Source organism: Sinohyriopsis cumingii, unplaced genomic scaffold (assembly GCF_028554795.1).
Source record: "Sinohyriopsis cumingii isolate HCF-2022 unplaced genomic scaffold, ASM2855479v2 utg000615l, whole genome shotgun sequence".
NCBI lineage: Eukaryota > Metazoa > Mollusca > Bivalvia > Unionida > Unionidae > Sinohyriopsis > Sinohyriopsis cumingii.
This window is the reverse complement of record NW_028315917.1, coordinates 1,210,896-1,230,617: the sequence shown is the minus strand read 5'-3', so window position 1 is coordinate 1,230,617 and position 19,722 is coordinate 1,210,896. Positions and strand designations below refer to the sequence as shown.

The window sequence follows — 19,722 nt, the reverse complement described above, 5'->3', positions numbered from 1 at the left end:
ATTTGCATATATATATATATATATATATATATATATATATATATATATATATATTGATGTTACTGGTAATTTTTGTAACAGGAAATAATGACAAAGATTACTGTAAGCTGATATAATTTATTACTTAGAAAATCAAAGCAGAAGAAAAACCAAACAAAAGAACACTTGCAAAAACAGTGATCAGTTTCTAGTCTAGCATATAAAAATCACATCTAGAACTATATTATACAGAAAATACATTTCATACTGACAAGAAATGCATGTTCACAATGAAAAGTTTGAGTTCTACATGACAGTAAAATAAATGAATTGCACAGAACACAATAATACACGTATAAACATATAACAAAAAATATCACATAACCTGGTAAGCTGATTCTAGAAAGTGAAAAAAATCTTATTGAAGGATACTTGATGAAAATGAAAACTCATGAAAGCTACGACACTTGTAGATGACTGGTCTTTACTGCTATCTAGCAATAGAGTACATGTTGATCACATATCTCTATTAGCATTTACTAATTCATGTGGACCACAGATCTCTACTGGTATAGAATAATTCATGTAGATCAGTCAGGTCTATACTGCCATCTGATATTTCATGTAGATCACAGGTCTCTACTGCCATCTAATAATTCAAGTAGACTACAGATCTCTATTGCCATCTAATAATTCTTGTAGACCACAGATCTCTACTGCCATCTAATAATTCTTGTAGACCACAGGTCTCTACTGCCATCTAATAATTCAAGTAGACTACAGGTTTCATCTGCCATCTAATAATTCATGTAGATCACAGGTCTCTACTGCCATCTAATAATTCATGTAGATCACAGGTCTCTACTGCCATCTAATAATTCATGTAGATCACAGATCTCTACTGCCATCTAATAAATACAATTGATCCTCAGGCCCAATACTGGCATCCAACAATACAGTATATGTAAACCACATGTCTTGTTAGGCATTTAATAACACATGTAGACTAGAAGTCTCATTTGGCATCTAAAACTGCACAAAAACCACATATCTATGTTGGCATTTAATAATCCCTGTAAACCATAGGTCTTGTCTGGCATATATTATTACATGCAGACCACAGGTCTTATTTGGCAACTGGCAATACATGTAGCCCACAGGTCTCTATGGAAAATATGAATCCCATGCATTTATTGGAATTTAATAAAAAATGTAGATCACAGGTATCGGTTGGAATCTAATACTAAATGTAGACCACAGTCTCTATTGGAATCTAATAATAAAAGAAGATCACAGGTATGTACTGGAATATAATAAAAAATGTAGACCACAGGTATCTATTGGCAAATTTGTGCACAAGTGCAAAATATGAACAACCAGTGAATGCCACTCACCAACTGAATTACTGTATGTATTATAAAAAGTCACACCATATTTTGGTATATGGTATGTGGCATATCTAATCTATGAATTAAACTGAGATTTTTATTGAAAACTATTAATATCTGTGACAAAATCACCACCAATGTCAACAAAATGGCTGATGCCATTACCTTAAAAAAGAACAAGCAAGAAAACCAACATCAGCTAAATCTGAAATACAGAAAATATATTAGCTGCAGTAAAGTAGGTGAAATACTACCAAATCAATATCTGACATCACTGTTCAAAAGGAATGAAGCATTTTGAATGTATCAATATTATGCTGAATATATTCTCTGGAAACAAAGACAAAAGATATGCAGCAATTATTTAGATTTAAAACATACAACAACATACTTTTAGAATCAGTTTTGGGGTATTAAATGTCTAAAACTGACAATGTCCCCTCTTCTTTGGGTATAAGAAGTTTAACACTGATTATGGTATCACCAAATACCCTTAATATTCAACCATATTCAATGGTTTGAATGTCTCAGAAAAATTTCATGTGGGACATGATCTGATGGGGTGACAAGTGGTTCAGTAACTGAGTGATTTTGAGGATTGTGAGGAGACATGAAATGCTGAGTTCATCAGGATTTATTTCATTTGCTGAGATAGGTTTCTGATAAAAACCACCAGCATTAGAAATATTTGAATTTAATCACCCAATGTCACCATTCAAAAAAAGAAAATAACTGGAGATTGAAGATAAGGTAACTCTGATTTACCAAAGATATATTGTGCTCAAAATGGATCTCTTCAACCAATTCAATCTATGTTTGGTCTGAATCTACATCCTGTGTTGGAGAATGATATATAACTCAAAAATACCTACATTTCTTACCAAGACTTTACCACCTTTATGTAGAATGAATTCTTAAACTCGACAGTTAATAGTGGGCTTTGTTTTTGTCAACCATTTTCTGTGCTGCCCTGGAAGTTGTATTGCTGCCAAATCAAGCCTACTATTCATCCTTTTATAAACAAAGCCTAGAATGAGAGAATGAAGCAAAATGTCTGCTTTAACAAAGAGTTCAAAATTGACTTCTTAACATTTAATAACCCTTATAAAGTACTTCTCTGCAATATGCCCTCTAGCCTACAACCCCAGTCAGTACACCTTCTTTCTGCTGCTTTGTAAAATAACTGTATCAGTACCTCACTAAGACTCATGTTTTGCAAGGATATCTGAGACCAAAACACCTTCTTCTAAAAGTAATCCAACTACCTGGCTGTTCCTTTGGAAAATTTCTCATAGACTGCTCCTGTGGATCCCTGGTTCTTACTGGGGTTTCCCAGGGTTCTTCCTCTACTAATTATACAGGTTGCCATATTGCCTACCTTATGCTGAGAAATGGCATCAAACCCCACACCAACAAAATCACAGCCTGCAAAATATATTCTGAAATACTTAATACTGCATGCAACACACCTCAAATTTCTAGATATCAAATTTGGTATATACCATGGAGAGAGGATCAAGTTCTGAAAAGGAAAGCTATTTCCATGGAGTAACTGACAAGTCAGCTGTGGCATGGGTTGCTGAAAGTAAATTATTTGGTACCAGCTAAAGCATGGTTCATTACTGAAGGTGATAGCTTCATAGTTGGAGGCCAAATAAACGGACCTTTGGGTGTTCCAGTTGTGGCAAGTGTGTTGGTCTTGACCCATGGCTGAGGTGGGCTGAAGGGTAAACCTGTATTTTGAGCAGGAACAATGAGCTGGTTGTACTCATCATTATGAATAATTTGTATTCCCCATTCTGCTGAATATTTTTTATCATGGCAGATATGTACATAATATTATCAGTATGTGAGATAATAAAAAGTTCCAAAGATTTATTTACATATTCCAATCAGTTATCATGATCCTGGTCAAATTAGCTCACACTTTAAAATTTCATGACTGAATAACTAAACAAGTTACCCAATGCAACAAAGACAAGCAATTTCTGAAAAAATACAATAAACAATTTCTAAAGACACTTGTGTAACCTCTGATCATCAAGAATCATATGAATTAACCTTGACCCTGGATTAAGTTGCTGCCATTAATCACTCTTTGGACACAACTGTCAGACATTCAGTGCTAAAGTGAATTGTCTCAGCAACATGCAGCACCACGTAAACAAAAGATGAAGTTTGACCAGTGTCCATACAGTACTAAAATAACTAGTCTAATCAATGATTACATACCTCACCTCAACTTTCACTAGTCTCCAGTAGCCATTGTAAACATGCAGAAAATAAATTCAGACTAAAGTGATTGTAGCCTCTTTTCAAAATAAATATTTTTTTCCAATCTTTTATCTTGACAGTTTAACTTGTAGCCATTTTAAAATTTGAGGTGTAATCTTTAAATTGGCACTGTATGATCAGTATTGTATTGAAATATTGAGAAACCAACCCACCAACTGTACCTATATGCTTACTTAATTAATGAAAAAGGGAATAAAAGACACAAAAGAATGGGAAAAAACATGATTTCCAATCAAAGTAGAAGTGATAAACTAATAATAATGAAATCATAACATATTGTTTACTTACTTATATTGCTTAAAATATTTCCAATTTTAAATTAAGAAAATTTTCTTTAAATAAAGTTTTTCACTTGTCATTATAGCTGGATCTTAAGCATCCTATGTATTCATTATTCCTTAAAATTTTCATCTTGGATATACATATATGGAATAAATTATTGAATACAAATATTAAATAACTTATGTTTCCTTACTTCATTTTGAAACAAAAAATGAAGCTTTTAAGAATGCTGAACAACATGTCATGTAAAATTAACAACTTGCAGAGTTAATGCATCAATAATTACTTCGTTGTCAACAGCATGCAGCCCTCTCACCTAATTCCTATATGTATTCACATGCACACAAGACATTGATCTATTTGGGTTCTAAGCTTAGCACACTATACAATGTACAGTCATTAATATGGAAAATTTACCACATATCAAGCTGAAATATGTGTTACAGTGATAAGATGCATTTCATGATTCATGATATCAATCGAATACAGCAACCTTATAATGTAGATAAAACACCTATGTGGTCATGTGATAAATGTAAAAATTAAACTCAGTAAATGTTAACTGTAGGTGTTCGTGACTGAAACCAAGACAATAAAACATAAAATACTGGTTATAGGGACTTACGTTTGTGATAAGGGTGTAGTACTCATTGAGTACTCCCACCAATGTAATGAACCTCTCAACAATGTAACGAATCTCAGTGTAACAGTATGCACACAGTGTGGTAAAATAAACTAATCCATTTTATTTTAAAGCTGAACCCAAAAAGTCAATTTAAGCCTGTGAAATGCGACACACAGTTACATTCTTTTGTGATAAGGATGTGGCACTAACAGAGATGCAACACAATCATAGAGTTTGATGATTCTAGCTTAAAAAGAGTCCCTAAAACAAACTTCCAACAAAATTTTAAAGAAGTAAATGAAGCATGAAATACAGCTGCATTGACCCAGATCTGTGATGAGAAGGTGGTAGTTATGAAGATGCACCCCCTTATTAACTGCCATGACTTGAACAGCATAAATACAGAGTGCTAAAATCTATTTGGTCATGAGCTACATGCAAAACTGAAATTAAATCAGTAAAATATGAAAAGTAAATCATACCAGCATTCTTAGTAGAAAGGGTGTGCTAGTAATAAGAGATGCATACAATCATTCAGTTTGATAATTCTAGGATTGACAGAACTTGTGAAATAAACTCAAAACACACAATTTAACCAAAATCAATAAAGTGTGAAATATAGATCAATAACCTACTTCTGTAACAAGGGATTGGTACTCATCAAGATGCATCTTGTTACCGATTAGCATGAATCAAGGCATGCCAAAATATCTACAGAATGCTAAAATCTGACCATGACTTAACTGCAAAGGTTTCATCTGTGTCAGTAAAATGCAGATCACATTATTTTGTGGTCTGGGTGGGGTGCAATCATCTAGTTTGATAATTATAGCATGAACAGAATTTGAGAAATAGTCTTAAAAATACATTTAAGCAAAGTCAGTGAAGCAAGACATATGGGTCACAGTAAGGGCATGTACTAACAGAAATGCATTCAATCATCCAGTTTCATGACTCTAAGATAAAAGAAGCTTCAGAAATGAACTTTTAACACAATTTTACCAAAGTAAAGTGTAGCACTAATCATAGAGTACCATGACCTACCTGTGTGATGAAGGTGTATTCCTCTACAAGATGAATCTCCTCACAAACTTTGATGCATCCCGATATTACAGCATATATATATATATATATATATATATATATATATATATATATATATATATATATATATATATATATACATATATACATATTGCTGAAAGTCAGTTGAGATAGGAGCTGAACATAAACACTAAAACTAAGCCAGAAAATGTAAAATGTTGATCCCATTGATCTTTCTTTGTGGTAAAGGTTTGGTACTAATAGATCCATAAAATCATGTTGTTTGATGACCCTATCATAAACATATTTTGAAAAATAAACATTAACAGGAGCATTAAATAAAGGCTACAGTGATGTACATTTGTGATGCAGGTGTAAAACTCATCAGGGTGTATCCCCTCACAAAGTTTCAAGAGTCACATTATTACAATATGTATATAGTATGGGAAAAAAACTAAATACAAAAAACATCACCAAGAATAATGAACTAATGTAAATGTGTGTACTGATTTGGTCCCCTCAAACCTATCCATTAGGGGTAGGTGCTATGGAACAAACCACTGTTGCCCAGGACCTAATAATACAAATAAGAACTTTATTGTCTTTCATATAAAGCCACTGGCCCAAGTATAATATAATACAATGAAGAAAATAAAAATTGTGACCAAAACACATATTTCCTTAGTCTAGAGCATGGTGGTAAGTCCTATAATCCCATACAAACAACAATATACACATGATTACATTATTTGTATAGTACTGTAATGGCTCAGCTTAGTCCAGATAATACTACATTGGAGTATAAGTTTAGTCCAGATAATACTACACTGGAGTATAAGCTTAGTCCAGATAATACTACATTGGAGTATAAGCTTAGTCCAGATAATACTACACTGGAGTATAAGCTTAGTCCAGATAATACTACATTGGAGTATGAGCTCAGTTCAGATAATACTACATTGGAGTATGAGCTTAGTCCAGATAATACTACATTGGAGTATAAGCTTAGTCCAGATAATACTACACTGGAGTATAAGCTTAGTCCAGATAATACTACATTGGAGTATAAGCTTAGTCCAGATAATACTACATTGGAGTATAAGTTTAGTCCAGATAATACTACAATGGAGTATAAGCTTAGTCCAGATAATACTACATTGGAGTATGAGCTTAGTTCAGATAATACTACACTGGAGTATGAGCTTAGTCCAGATAATACTACACTGGAGTATAAACTTAGCCCAGATAATACTACATTGGAGTATGAGCTTAGTCCATATAATACTACATTGGAGTATAAGCTTAGTCCAGATAATACTACACTGGAGTATAAGCTTAGTCCAGATAATACTACATTGGAGTATGAGCTCAGTTCAGATAATACTACACTGGAGTATGAGCTTAGTCCAGATAATACTACATTGGAGTATAAGCTTAGTCCAGATAATACTACACTGGAGTATAAGCTTAGTCCAGATAATACTACATTGGAGTATAAGCTTAGTCCAGATAATACTACACTGGAGTATAAGCTTAGTCCAGATAATACTACACTGGAGTATAAGCTTAGTCCAGATAATACTACACTGGAGTATAAGCTTAGTCCAGATAATACTACACTGGAGTATGAGCTTAGTTCAGAAAATACTACATTGGAGTATGACACCAGGGATGAGTATGCTTCTTACCAAGTAAAAAACCCAAAATATGCTCATGATATAACTACTTTTTAAAAAACCAAGCAGACTGCCCGTAAGCATGAGTGCAAAATATCTTTTATACTTCTGACAAAACCCACAACCCATAGAGCCTCAAAACCAAGGAAATTTGTTAGAATCTTAAAAAGACTATGAACTAGTATAACAAGAGTACAGAAGGAAATCTACACAAAGATTATATATAAAAAATTATCAACTTGGTAATTTATACATTACATTACAATTATACTGAAGAAAACAAAATCAGTTTGTTGTTAACAGCACATACATGTACCATGTTACCAGTGTTGCTTGAAAAGATGGTTCAGAACCTGTGTTAAGCCATGCATTTTTTTCAATCTTAATGATGTAGATCAAATAACAAAGTCAGCATGTGTTCGATACAATATAAATAATAAAAAAACACAATGACATACAAAAATGAAACAATGTGGACTATAAATGCATTGAGTACGTATGGTTTGAAATGATTTCCAATAGTTATTAGTCATTTTATCAAGGATGCCAGCCATTGGCTTTGATACTCGCTATTTTCAATAGCTCAAAATCTTAAGACTATAAGAGATAATAATTCTTTGAAGAAGACAACAAAACATAAAGTCAGAGAAAATATTAGTGTGAACTCATGTAACAAATTTGCTAATCTAGACTGAATTGGGGGGCTTGTATGCATGGTGTCTAATGTATATGTGCATGTATATTTCACTCCAAAACTGCAGGTTATTACAGATTTTTCCTTAGCTTGAAGCAGAATATTTTATAAGATGTGTATTTCATAAAAATTCTTTGGAAGAAACTGAAGTCTTAATTCTAAGTATTTATTGGCAGGACCTATGAAGAAAGAATGGATTATGAGCAATAAGGTCGTAGATATGTATACGCTTTTTTCTCACCCATGAGACAAAGAAATCTAGCTGTTTTACTAAAATTACTTTTCTTATTTCAATCGGGTTGTCTCAGTCAGGTGATCTCAGTTATGGTGTCCACATGCTAAGAACTACTTTTAAATAGAAGAAGCCCTTGTTGTCTTCGGCTGTGCCTGGAGGAGTTGTTATAAAATGAAACAACAACAAAAACAACAACAGATACACAACAAAAAGAAATTCACTCATATAGCAATGTAATGTCTCTCCTACTTGGATATCACACAACACAAAGCATGTTGAGAGAGACATACGCACACATGCACACAAAATTTAGTTATTTGGTATTATTCTAGACACTACACACAGCATGGCAAATTTCATCCTATCTGTAGTTAAAAGTATCTAATTAGTTTTAAATACTTCATCATTTTAGCTACATTTAATGATGCTGACCTGAAAATTTAATGAGCTACATATAAGATAAAATTCTTCTAAAAAAATCCATACTCTCAAGAGCATCTGCATAGCTGGCAACAACTAGAAATTGTTTTGTCTGACCTGCATTCTTGAAACTTTGTCAAACACTCATATTGAGATCTTGCGGAATCAAACATTGCAAACAAATGAAATTTCCATGACTTACCAAACACAGTGATTCATTCATCAGTCCACATGCTATGCAACAGGAAGATTTCTGTGTAGCATATCATTGTGCTAATAATACCAACACTTGCCATATTTCCAGGACAAAAAATATAAATTTCCACGAACATCATAAATTTGAAATCTCCTCAGTTATTACACACTTTGCTAGACTGTCTCTGTACTTACTTTATTCTACCGTTGTCTACAACAGAACTTTTTCCAAATTAGAACTGATGAGAGTCAAAAGTTATCCATATAATAGATATTATTTATTTATAGTTATTTTCATACGACATACTTCAATTAAATGTGATAATACAGTGATACTATCAAATAATTTTATGTTTCTATTTTGTCATGTGTAGAACTTATGTAAATAGAGTCGACTGGGCACCCCATTGCCCTCATTAACATAACTGTATTAATGCGTGTTTACAAAAATAAAAGCATGTGGCTCAAGATGATCATGATGCAATACTTACAAAGATAACAATCATAACTTGGTTTCTTTCTTGATTTTTTGTTTCTTTTCTAAGAGCAGAATATATAGCTAGATTATACTTAGAAAATTATTCAGACTTTCATAAAAGAATGCAAAACTTGATGACCTTTATAGAGAGACAATAACAGTACCTGATAAATACTGTGTTTTGAATCTGCTAACTATATTGAAAGGGTGCAGGGTTATTTTAATTTAAATGGGGAAAATATGGGTGAGAAAAATAATATATGTCGGTGTTTGTGTTATGACAAAGAAATTCCAGTTGCTGGGGTTATATTTTTTGCCTCCCCCACCATTGGCAGAGCCTCGTGGGGAGACAAATAATGTAACCTTTTGACTGAGATTTCATGTCTTGGTACAAGCCCCAAAAGATTCTCTTAATTGCTGCAGATGCCATTGCTGATACAGCTGTAGAACAATAGTTTATCTCTACTCTGGAGGAAATGAATAACATTAGAACTAAATATTCAAAGCCAACTCCACTTAACATATTGAACAAAAATTTATGAAAAAAAGAAAATAAGAGTACAGTATTGAGCTGAAAATGTAATTATTATATGCTCATTTTCTCTATGTTAACTTTACATTGTCAGAATCATGCAGTATGGAAAACATTGTCAGAATCGTGCAGTATTTATCCATACTGCATGGTTTCATATTGCGCTACATGTGCATCTAAAAATATCTTGTTTTAGCAGATAATTTAATTGTAAACAAACAATGTACTACACTCATGTAGCAGAATCTTTAGCTTTTCATTTGTCTGTGAATAAAATAAAGAAGCTGATATTACTCTCAGCTTGAAAGTAAAGATGATAAAGTTTATGATAAGTTCAGTGAGTCACAAATGAAACTTTCAAACAAGCAAATGAATCGATGTGATAGTTGCAATATGTACAACAAATGTGAGAGATGCAGTGTTTAAAATACCATTCTCATCATTTAAACTGTTTTTTAAGAAAAATATTTGTAAATTTTCACAAACAGAATGATTCAAATTATGACCTGTGCTCTCTAAGGTCTATAACAATAGCACAGAAAAGCATACTGAAGCCATGGGCTATCACATATCCATCAGGTATGTACCTTTTTACAAGTCAGTAAAAATAATAACTTTGAGAAAAACTGGAACTGAACTGGTTTTGGTAGAAATTTAAGACCCTCAGAGCCTGTAAGCCAAGATAATGAAGAAATCTTACTTCTGCTGGCTAAATGGACTGTCACACAACAGCTGCACTGCAATTTTACCTGGTTAACTTTATGATACATATTTAGGCTAGCGAATGAAGCCAGCTCATGTATACAGGTGGGGTGACGGGGTACTTCCATCAAAGAGCATTCAAGTGACAGGAGAGAAACATATGTCTTATTTAGGTGGTAATTAGAATGGCAATAAATATATCAACATTTCTGCATCTTGAATTTCCTCAGCAAATCTGAATTACATGTGGCAGGTTCAGAAACTTGATACACACCACAAAACTGTACCGTAATTTTGACTACGTTTCCAACAGACATCACAGTCTCCTTACTACTCTCAAAATAAAATGAATGTGATATTCCATAGCATCCTTTTGATAATTTCAAATAGTTAATATTTTCCAACATTATGATTCCAAACATTCAGTGACAGAACATAAAAAAGGTGCAGTTGATGCCTCAACACTGACCCCTCCACTGCTCAAATCACACATACATTGTTTGGAACTGACCCAATAAATCCAGCCCATCACAAGTAGTAAAACAACTGAGATTGAGAGAAAAACAGATCATCCATACCAGACCAACTGGAAAAGTTGTTTCAATGTGCAGTCAAATCACAATATGACTCTAAATTTCCATTTTAAGTAGGCCAAAATATGGCTATTTTTTAAAACATGTGTTGAGCATGTGATGAAGTTCCAAGGTCACTGGGCAGTGCTATATGTACAATAATACTGTTACTGTGTATTGGTGAATCTACATTTGTGTATTTATTTTGGAATACAGCATAAATTCAATTACTTTGTTTCTTGTAGTGTGTTCTTTTAGGTAGAAAAATGAAATGAGTACATAATAAAATGGTTACTGCATTTGTATGGGAAAATATATGAACTTTCATTTTTTGGACTAAAACTCCACTCTCAAGGTCATGCAGTATTACTCAGAAAAACGTGTTCATATTTTCCCATACAAATGCAGTAACGAATAAATACAACACATTTATATGAAAAAATGAAAATTAAAATCACAAGGCAATCAAGGAAAAATAGGAAATCAAAAATCAAAACTTGCAAAAAAAAGGTCTTCACACAACCAAGAAAAAATAAACATAGATTAATTTAAATTGCTCACATGTGATTCTGCTGAAGTAAGAGATTAAAAGCATCAGATTATGACTTCATCAATGTCAACGAGTACAAATTTATCCAAGTAACATTGCATTCAATTAGCTTTGAAATTACTTAGTTCAGAAGGTTTCTAAACTAATAATCAGTGAAGTATATGAATGATGCAAAACTCCAATAAAATTTAATTAAATAATAACAAGTACTGAAACCAGAAATTTTAATAAAATTGCGGTTATTATTATTAGTGAGTAATTAAAACTGAAAAGCTAGGGTATACCTATGCATGCACGCACTGAAAATGACTATATTTTACTGCATAAATGTTGCCAATTTGAAACCTTCAAATGTTTATATTTGAAAAGAAAATAATATGGAATTACATATATACCATAAGGAAACCCTGATATTGCTTTATTATCTTAAGTGCTAGTACAAACAAATTCTCATTTGGAGGATGTGAATAGAAATAATGAATCAACATTATGATGACAATTCATAAGGTAACATTAGGAAACAAAGTGGCTGTATCACATATACTCATGTTATGGGGAAAAAACACTCCACTGACAAGGACTCTTTGCTGACATCTCATTAATGCACTGGTCAGACTCTGCCTTTCAAAATCACATTGGACGCCAATGTCATGGGCTAATTTTTGTACCAGGAAATAATGATGAAGATCATGGGAGGTCCATGAAGTTTATTAGTTTGAACCAAAACAGAACAAGGCAAACCTGAAATTACAAAATGATAATTTTCTAGTCTAGCAACAAATACAGTATGATTTATATACAACAGGGATTACAAATGTGACAACACATATATATTAACAAGTTAACAGACACATGTCAAATGGAAATTAGGCTAGAGCTCGATTGAACTGAAAACACATTTTATATTGGCTGACAGTGACAAGTTAACGGCTGTAAATGTTTCCTAAGTCATATTTTCATTACATAACAATCAATTTTCACAAAAAAATAATAAAATCCCAAAATGTAAATGAAAAAAAAAGAAATTACTTAACATTTCAACCATTCTGATATGAAATTCATATTAAGTCAAACCAAATTTCATTTTGCAGTATTACGAACAAAGTACCTGAACAACATTCATTTGAACTACTAACGGTTAATAACAGGACAGGAGTTCTTTGAGGCATGAGAAGAGCAGACCCAACTATGCTATTTACAGCTATTGTGCAGTTGCCACATTTTGCATCACAGAAGATTTTGCCAGCTGAATAACAAGGAAACTTTCTATCCATAGCCCAGCTGATAGCTTTTGAACTGTTTCAGGCAGGACACTGATTAGGAATTGGAATGGCAATGACAGCAGCATTTTCACAGGTATTGGGATTGGACAAATTGTTGGAACTTGATGATAACAGATTAACTACAGAGAACACTTCTCATTTCCATTTGTATGCCAAGTTAGGCTACGGCATAGTTATTCATGCCTGTTCTGATTTGTAACCAGGAAACATCGAGAAAAAAGAAGTTCCAGCTTCATTTGAGAGTTCTGTAATATGGAATCAGACAACAACAGAATCATTTCCCTACCTTTGGGATTTGAAGGTCAAATTCTGGCTCATTTTGGGTAAAAAAATGATGGGCACATAATATATATATATATATATATATATATATATATATATATATATATATATATATATATATATATATATATATATATATATATATATATATTTCTCCTCCCATGCCCCAGTATTCATTATTCATACTGGTCAACTTTCTTCTTTTCTTTGTTATTTCACTCGTATACTATTTGCTAGATCTATAAATAAATGTTCAGGTATATATATATGTTGATTCAATTAAAACAAACCAAATAAATATGAAAATCTGCCAATAGCCAAGTGCCCTAATCAAACATGAGTAGCAAGTTTCATAATTATAGTATCTTGATCAATTCTGAAGTTATGCCCCAGAAAAGAAAATATGAACAACTAATTGATGAACAGACACATGCAAAGCAAAAATATTACATCTTGAGAAATATCATGGCCAAAGGCATATCTGGACAACAAGTTTAATACTGTGAATGTTTATCAAATTTAACAAAAATGTCTCAGACAGTTGGTGTGAGTTTTACCATAAAAAAAAGTGTGAATAATTTGGTAAATACAGACAGACATATGGATAAAAACATAACAAATACTGAAACTGAAATATTGTGAATAGCAAAAAGCACATTTGGCCTACCAGTCAAAGATGTGCACCAAAATTTAAGAGGGAAATCTTGACCAGTTTTGGAGTTATACTTCTGAACCAAAGTGTGACAAACAGAAACACCCCATTTTTGCTAACTTCACTGAGCAGGGGTATTCTTTTAACATCATTTAAAATAATGGGACACAAAGTTGTTTTTTTAGTATATGCACTATTTAAATACATGCTTTCAAAGAATTTTGTTTTTTCCTCAAACTTTTAAGGTGTGGAAAAAACTTACATTTGTTTCATGTATACACTATTAAATACGTTTTAAGGAATTTTGTTTTTTTCCTCAAACATTTTTGGTGTGGAAAAAACTTATGTACCAAGCATAAAACTAAACTTTAATGGATGTATTCTGAGTAATAATGGTTATCATTAGGCAATGCAGAAAGTATTTAGCCAAGCTTGAATCTGCCACCATTGAAATACAGGAAATGTTTACCTAATGATTTGATGGATGCTGAATCTCCAGCTTGCTCTCTTATGACCTGTGATCATTATTCTCTGAAAAACAATGGTAAAACATCATTTGCAGAATGGAGCCATAAGCATGGGGACATTCTCTACACCATAAGAGTCCCTAGAAGGGATTAACTGCTCAATTAGCAACAAAGAATTTGCAGGAATACTCAAGTTCACCACCACTTTTTATTACATACCATGAAACAGGTAATTTTTTTACCAACATTTCACTGAATTTTTGCTTCATTTGCACATGAAATGCATTTAGAATTCATTTCACATGCATTCAATTTATACTGCATTTAGAATTCATGTATGTTCTATTAATACTGCATTTAGAATTCATGTGTGTTCTATTAATACTGCATTTATGATGTTCTTCATCTGTCATCCTATAATTTTAGTTTCTGGTCCTAGTAATCCCTTCAGATTTTGTGCGCGCGCATGCACGCATGCACGCACGCACACACACACACAAGCATGTATGCGTGCGTATGTACGTACATACATACACACATACATACATACACACACAGACAGACAGACAGAGACAGACATACACACATACACATACATACAGATGCAGCAGAGTCTGATGGAATGTAAGCACAGTACAAGGTATATGTTACTTAATAAAGGTAACAATGTAAAAATATAGATATAAATAACTGCACAATAAATAGGAAGAAAAGGCTTTTCAACTAAACGTAAATATGAACAATGTAATAAAAGATACAAGTTGTATTGGTAAATAGGTTAAAATGATGTTACAGTTATAGAAATTAATAGATTAATGTTAAAACAAGCAAAATGTTTGCAACACATCAGTAAAAATTTGTTATATAAATGATATTCCCTCAAAATATACAAGTTTATTCCTGGTGGAACATGATGATAAAGCTTGTTGCATGAAAAACCTTTTCTTAAGGGTGAAAGTTGGTATAATAGACAAGAATCAATGTGTTCCTTTGTCAGTGGACACTTGCAAGATATGCACTATGGTCAAGGTCCACCCTTTCAGATGTTATGCACAATTCAGGTATTTGTGTATGATAAGGGACAGGCACAATAACATCTCTATGATTTGCTCTTTATTAGAGATGTCACTGTTTAATAATGGGTTTGATGTTATGAAGCATTTTTATCCCATATATCAATTACTAAGTATGGAGAATGAATTGATTAATGTATGTGAAGTCAGCATATGGAATCCTCCAACTATCATTGCATATTGCTTTATCTTTATCCTCAGTAGCAATGTGACTAGGCAGCCAGTGGAATACTTGTTCCAGATGGTATCAGCAAACCATGTATCTATATGATTGGGAGTATTTAATGGGTTGTCAATATTAAGGTTTCCCACAGCTTTTAATGTGCAAGGTGTCCTAAAAGATGATGAATTTTTATGTTTAGTGCAGTTCAAGGTTTGGAGTAGAGCTGTAATTTCTGCAGTTAAATAGAAGCTTTATGAAGTAACTGGCTAGCGATAATGCCATGGGGTGTTGAAATGATAGCCATGGGGTGTTGAAATGATAGCTTCAACACTGCATCATTCAAACCATCTATGCAGGACTCATGGAGTCTCTGATTTCACTTAATTTACACTTTAATACTAGGGAATCTGTTGAGGTTCTAGAGTTTGTTGTAACTGGAATAGGACCCTATATTTAGGAACCACAAGTTGTATCAAATTTAAGACATTTTTAATTTGTCCTGGAGGTATTTATTAAGAGAAAGGAGAATTAGCTTACTGATAAAAATAATTCTTAAAACAACAATGATAAGTGTTCACTCAAGATATAGCTAAGCTTTGGGTAATCCTGAATTCTGTGTAATTGGTAGCAGTGCATACAGTTTAGGATTTTGAACGTTTTACCCAGTTTTCTTCTCCCCTGAACCCTGTTTAAATATGATATGTAGCTGATGCTTACTCTTGGATCTATAGCTAATGAAATTGTTAATAGTAGGCACACTCTTGGATTTATAGCTAATGAAATGTTAATAGTAGGTATACTCTTGGATCTATAGCTAATGAAATTGTTAATAGTAGGCATACTCTTGGATCTATAGCTAATGAAATTTTAATAGTAGGCATACTCTTGGATCTATAGCTAATGAAATTGTTAATAGTAGGCATACTCTTGGCTCTATAGCTAATGAAATTGTTAATAGTAGGCATACTCTTGGATCTATAGCTAATGAAATTGTTAATAGTAGGCATACTCTTGGATCTATAGCTAATGAAATTGTTAATAGTAGGCACACTCCTGGATCTATAGCTAATGAAATTGTTAATAGTAGGCATACTCTTGGCTCTATAGCTAATGAAATTGTTAATAGTAGGCATACTCTTGGCTCTATAGCTAATGAAATTGTTAATAGTAGGTATACTCTTGGCTCTATAGCTAATGAAATTGTTAATAGTAGGCATACTCTTGGATCTATAGCTAATGAAATTGTTAATAGTAGGCACACTCTTGGATCTATAGCTAATGAAATTGTTAATAGTAGGCACACTCTTGGATCTATAGCTAATGTTAATAGTAGGCATACTCTTGGATCTATAGCTAATGAAATTGTTAATAGTAGGCATACTCTTGGACCTATAGCTAATGAAATTGTTAACAGTAGGCACACTCTTGGATCTATAGCTAATGAAATTGTTAATAGCAGGCACACTCTTGGATCTATAGCTAATGAAATTGTTTTCAACATATAATGTCAAGCCTGATCCTGGATCAAAGGATTTCACTAGTCTGTTAATTTTGATGTTGAAATGGGTGACTGAGAATGTGTCCCTAAGGTACACATGCATCTTGTGTTTAACTTTCATAAACGGGATGGTACCTATCTTTACCCAGAAATTTCATCTTTCAAAACTTGGATATAAACTAAGGTAGGTGGCCCATTAGGCTTAGACTGAATAGGTCTTTCATTGTCATTCTACAAAATGGCGGCAAAAAATTTCTTCTAGTTAAAAAAAGGATGGCTACTATGTTTTGCTTTGTGAACACGTCTCTAATAAATGTGCCTGACTAGATGGTCTAGTTTGCTTCTCTGGCATAAATCCACACTGAATATCTGAGTTTAACTTGTTGGATTAAAGATATAACAGCTAGTCATTTATCATTCATTCCATGATTTTGTAAATGAAACTTGTTAGTGATATCTGATGAATGTTGGAAGGGTCTCACAGTCTTTTCTAAGTATCAACTGTTGTTTTTCACTCTGATGACACTATTTTCTGGGGGCCCCCGAGTGGCTGAGTGGTCTAAAGTGCTCTCCATTACGGATCACTGCCATCACACCTCTGTCTGCATGGGTTCGAGTCTTGGATTCGGCCAATGTAGGTATGTGAGAAAGCTTGCTAGTAGCTTCTCGTGGGTCGATGGTTCTTTCCAGGGTTTTCCCAGGTTTTTCCTCCACCATTAATACTGGCTGCCATGTCCAGCCTATCATGTACTGAAAAATGGCGTTAAACCCCACAACAACAACAACAACACTATTTTCCAAAATGTGTTTGAAAATGTTTCATATATAGTATATTGAGATCTGTGTACTATAGGCATTCAGAAGCTAAGATTTAAAGGAAGCTTTACTTTCAAGTCGGAAAGTTGAATAGCTCTCTTATGAGGAGTTTCTAAAGAATTGTTTGGGTCAATGTGTTGCAAATTTCTTGTAGGACTGTGGCTAGCTTATCAGATTTTTTAAAGTGTTTGATATCATATCCCAACCTAATTTATAAAGGAGGGGGAGATCAACCTTGAGTCAGAAACTATGTTTTCTTCTTGCTCTCTGTAATGATACATCCTGGCACTGAATAAGTAAGTATTTACTCTCATCTTCAGCTGTTGAACTGGCACTCTTCAAGATCCTTTTCCATTTCCTAATTCATCTTTAAACCAAGGTTTGTTTAAATGTTTATGTATCACAAAAACGTTTGGTACTGTATCACCAGCAATAGGATAGGATATTGAATCTACTACATTTTCAAACTGAACAAATGTCAAATTTGATTCACAGTGAGGCTGATATAGTTTTCAATCTGCCTCACTGAATTCCCATCCTGGCACAAGCCCATGAGGTTCAGGTCACTACCACAAAGGTCATCACCAACTTCCAAATAGGATCCTCAGATCTGTTGGAAGTTGGTGATGACCTTTGTAATAGTGACCTTGACCTCATGGGGATCCTGTGGCAGGATGCATGAACATATACATCTTATTATTTAGCAGGCAAAGTTTGTATTTTGAAACAAAATCTTCAACTTTTAGGCATCTTTTGTTGATATCGAGTTGATGTAAAGGTATTGGTAACCATTTGATAACATTGTCAAAGTTGGATTGTTTGATTTGAGATGTTGAAGCTTGATACATTAAGCAAGGTGTAAACGTTGTGTACAGATACATAAATAGCTGAGGCCTGTAATGCAGTATTTGGAATAATTTTACTGTGAAGGAGTTTTGTTATTTATGATGATGGGCACTCCTTATGTGGCCTTATCAGTAATAATTTCTTGAAATGTTGTAGGTTATGACAAGTTTTAGATTAACAGCATCATTTACTATTAATTAAGGTGTTTGGAAGACAGATTTATATTGGGTCATGTTCTTAAGCATAAGGTTTATTTGTTGATCAATATTTGACATGAAACCTCAGCAATTCCATTGTTTTATACTGTCTGGCATTTTACAGACGTGGTGTTAGTATGGTACCATTGGGAGGTTTTGCTGGCACTATATCAGGAGATTCTCCAGTGTCCATATCTTGTTCTGAAGAGCTTGAATGGATCATCAGACCCTTTGGAAATGAATTACATTGCTTCATTTTCTCAGATGGTCACAAAAGAATACCAGTCTGCCCATTGTGTGGACAAAAGAATACCAGTCTGCCTAATGTGTTGACAAAGAGCTGGGAGAATCTTCTGTGCTAATTGTCAGGGCCACCACTTCCCATCCTCCAGAGACTGCCAAAAGTGGAAACTCAAGAAGGAGGTCCAGTGTATGCAACAGCAGGAAGGTATGCTTGCCCCAGGGCCAGAAACTTTATACTGGTAGTTATAGTTATGACACTTCTAAAACCTGTGCAACCAACCACCCAAACTGAGAACAAAGAAGAAAAAGCAGTTACTCATTGAAACATTAACATAAATCAACACTACAGGCAAAACACCAGGTAAATTCTGTCCATGGAAAGAAAAGTATAGCATATGCCACTTACAGTGTGGCACATTAAAAATCTAATAATATTAGCAAGCCATTTAAATCTGGCCCTGCTATGCTTTCACAAGTTTAAATTACCCCTCTATAATCCTGTGATCGGATGCCAGAAGAAATAGTACAATATATT

The 19,722-nt window shown here is 33.4% G+C and overlaps 2 protein-coding genes across 4 annotated transcripts in view; both read right to left on the bottom strand.

The window, feature by feature from the left end:
- The window catches only part of LOC149773759 (CD82 antigen-like), a 294,550-nt gene that overhangs the window by 145,567 nt on the left and 129,261 nt on the right, over window positions 1–19,722 (bottom strand). The window lies entirely within an intron of this gene.
- LOC149773761 (uncharacterized) overlaps window positions 7,147–19,722 on the bottom strand; it is a 113,720-nt gene continuing 101,144 nt past the window's right edge. For 2 of the 3 annotated variants that reach the window (XR_016417291.1, XM_089946055.1), the window contains 2 exons: window positions 14,354–14,415; window positions 7,147–12,408 (listed from right to left, as the gene is read on the bottom strand). Coding sequence is in view for 1 of the 3 variants with exons in the window: in XM_089946055.1 (XP_089802181.1) it covers window positions 14,393–14,415 (23 nt within the window). In the remaining 2 variants the exon portion in view is untranslated. Of the gene's footprint in view, window positions 12,409–14,353; window positions 14,416–19,722 lie in introns of those variants that run through there. The other variant, XR_016417290.1, reaches the window with a different exon arrangement.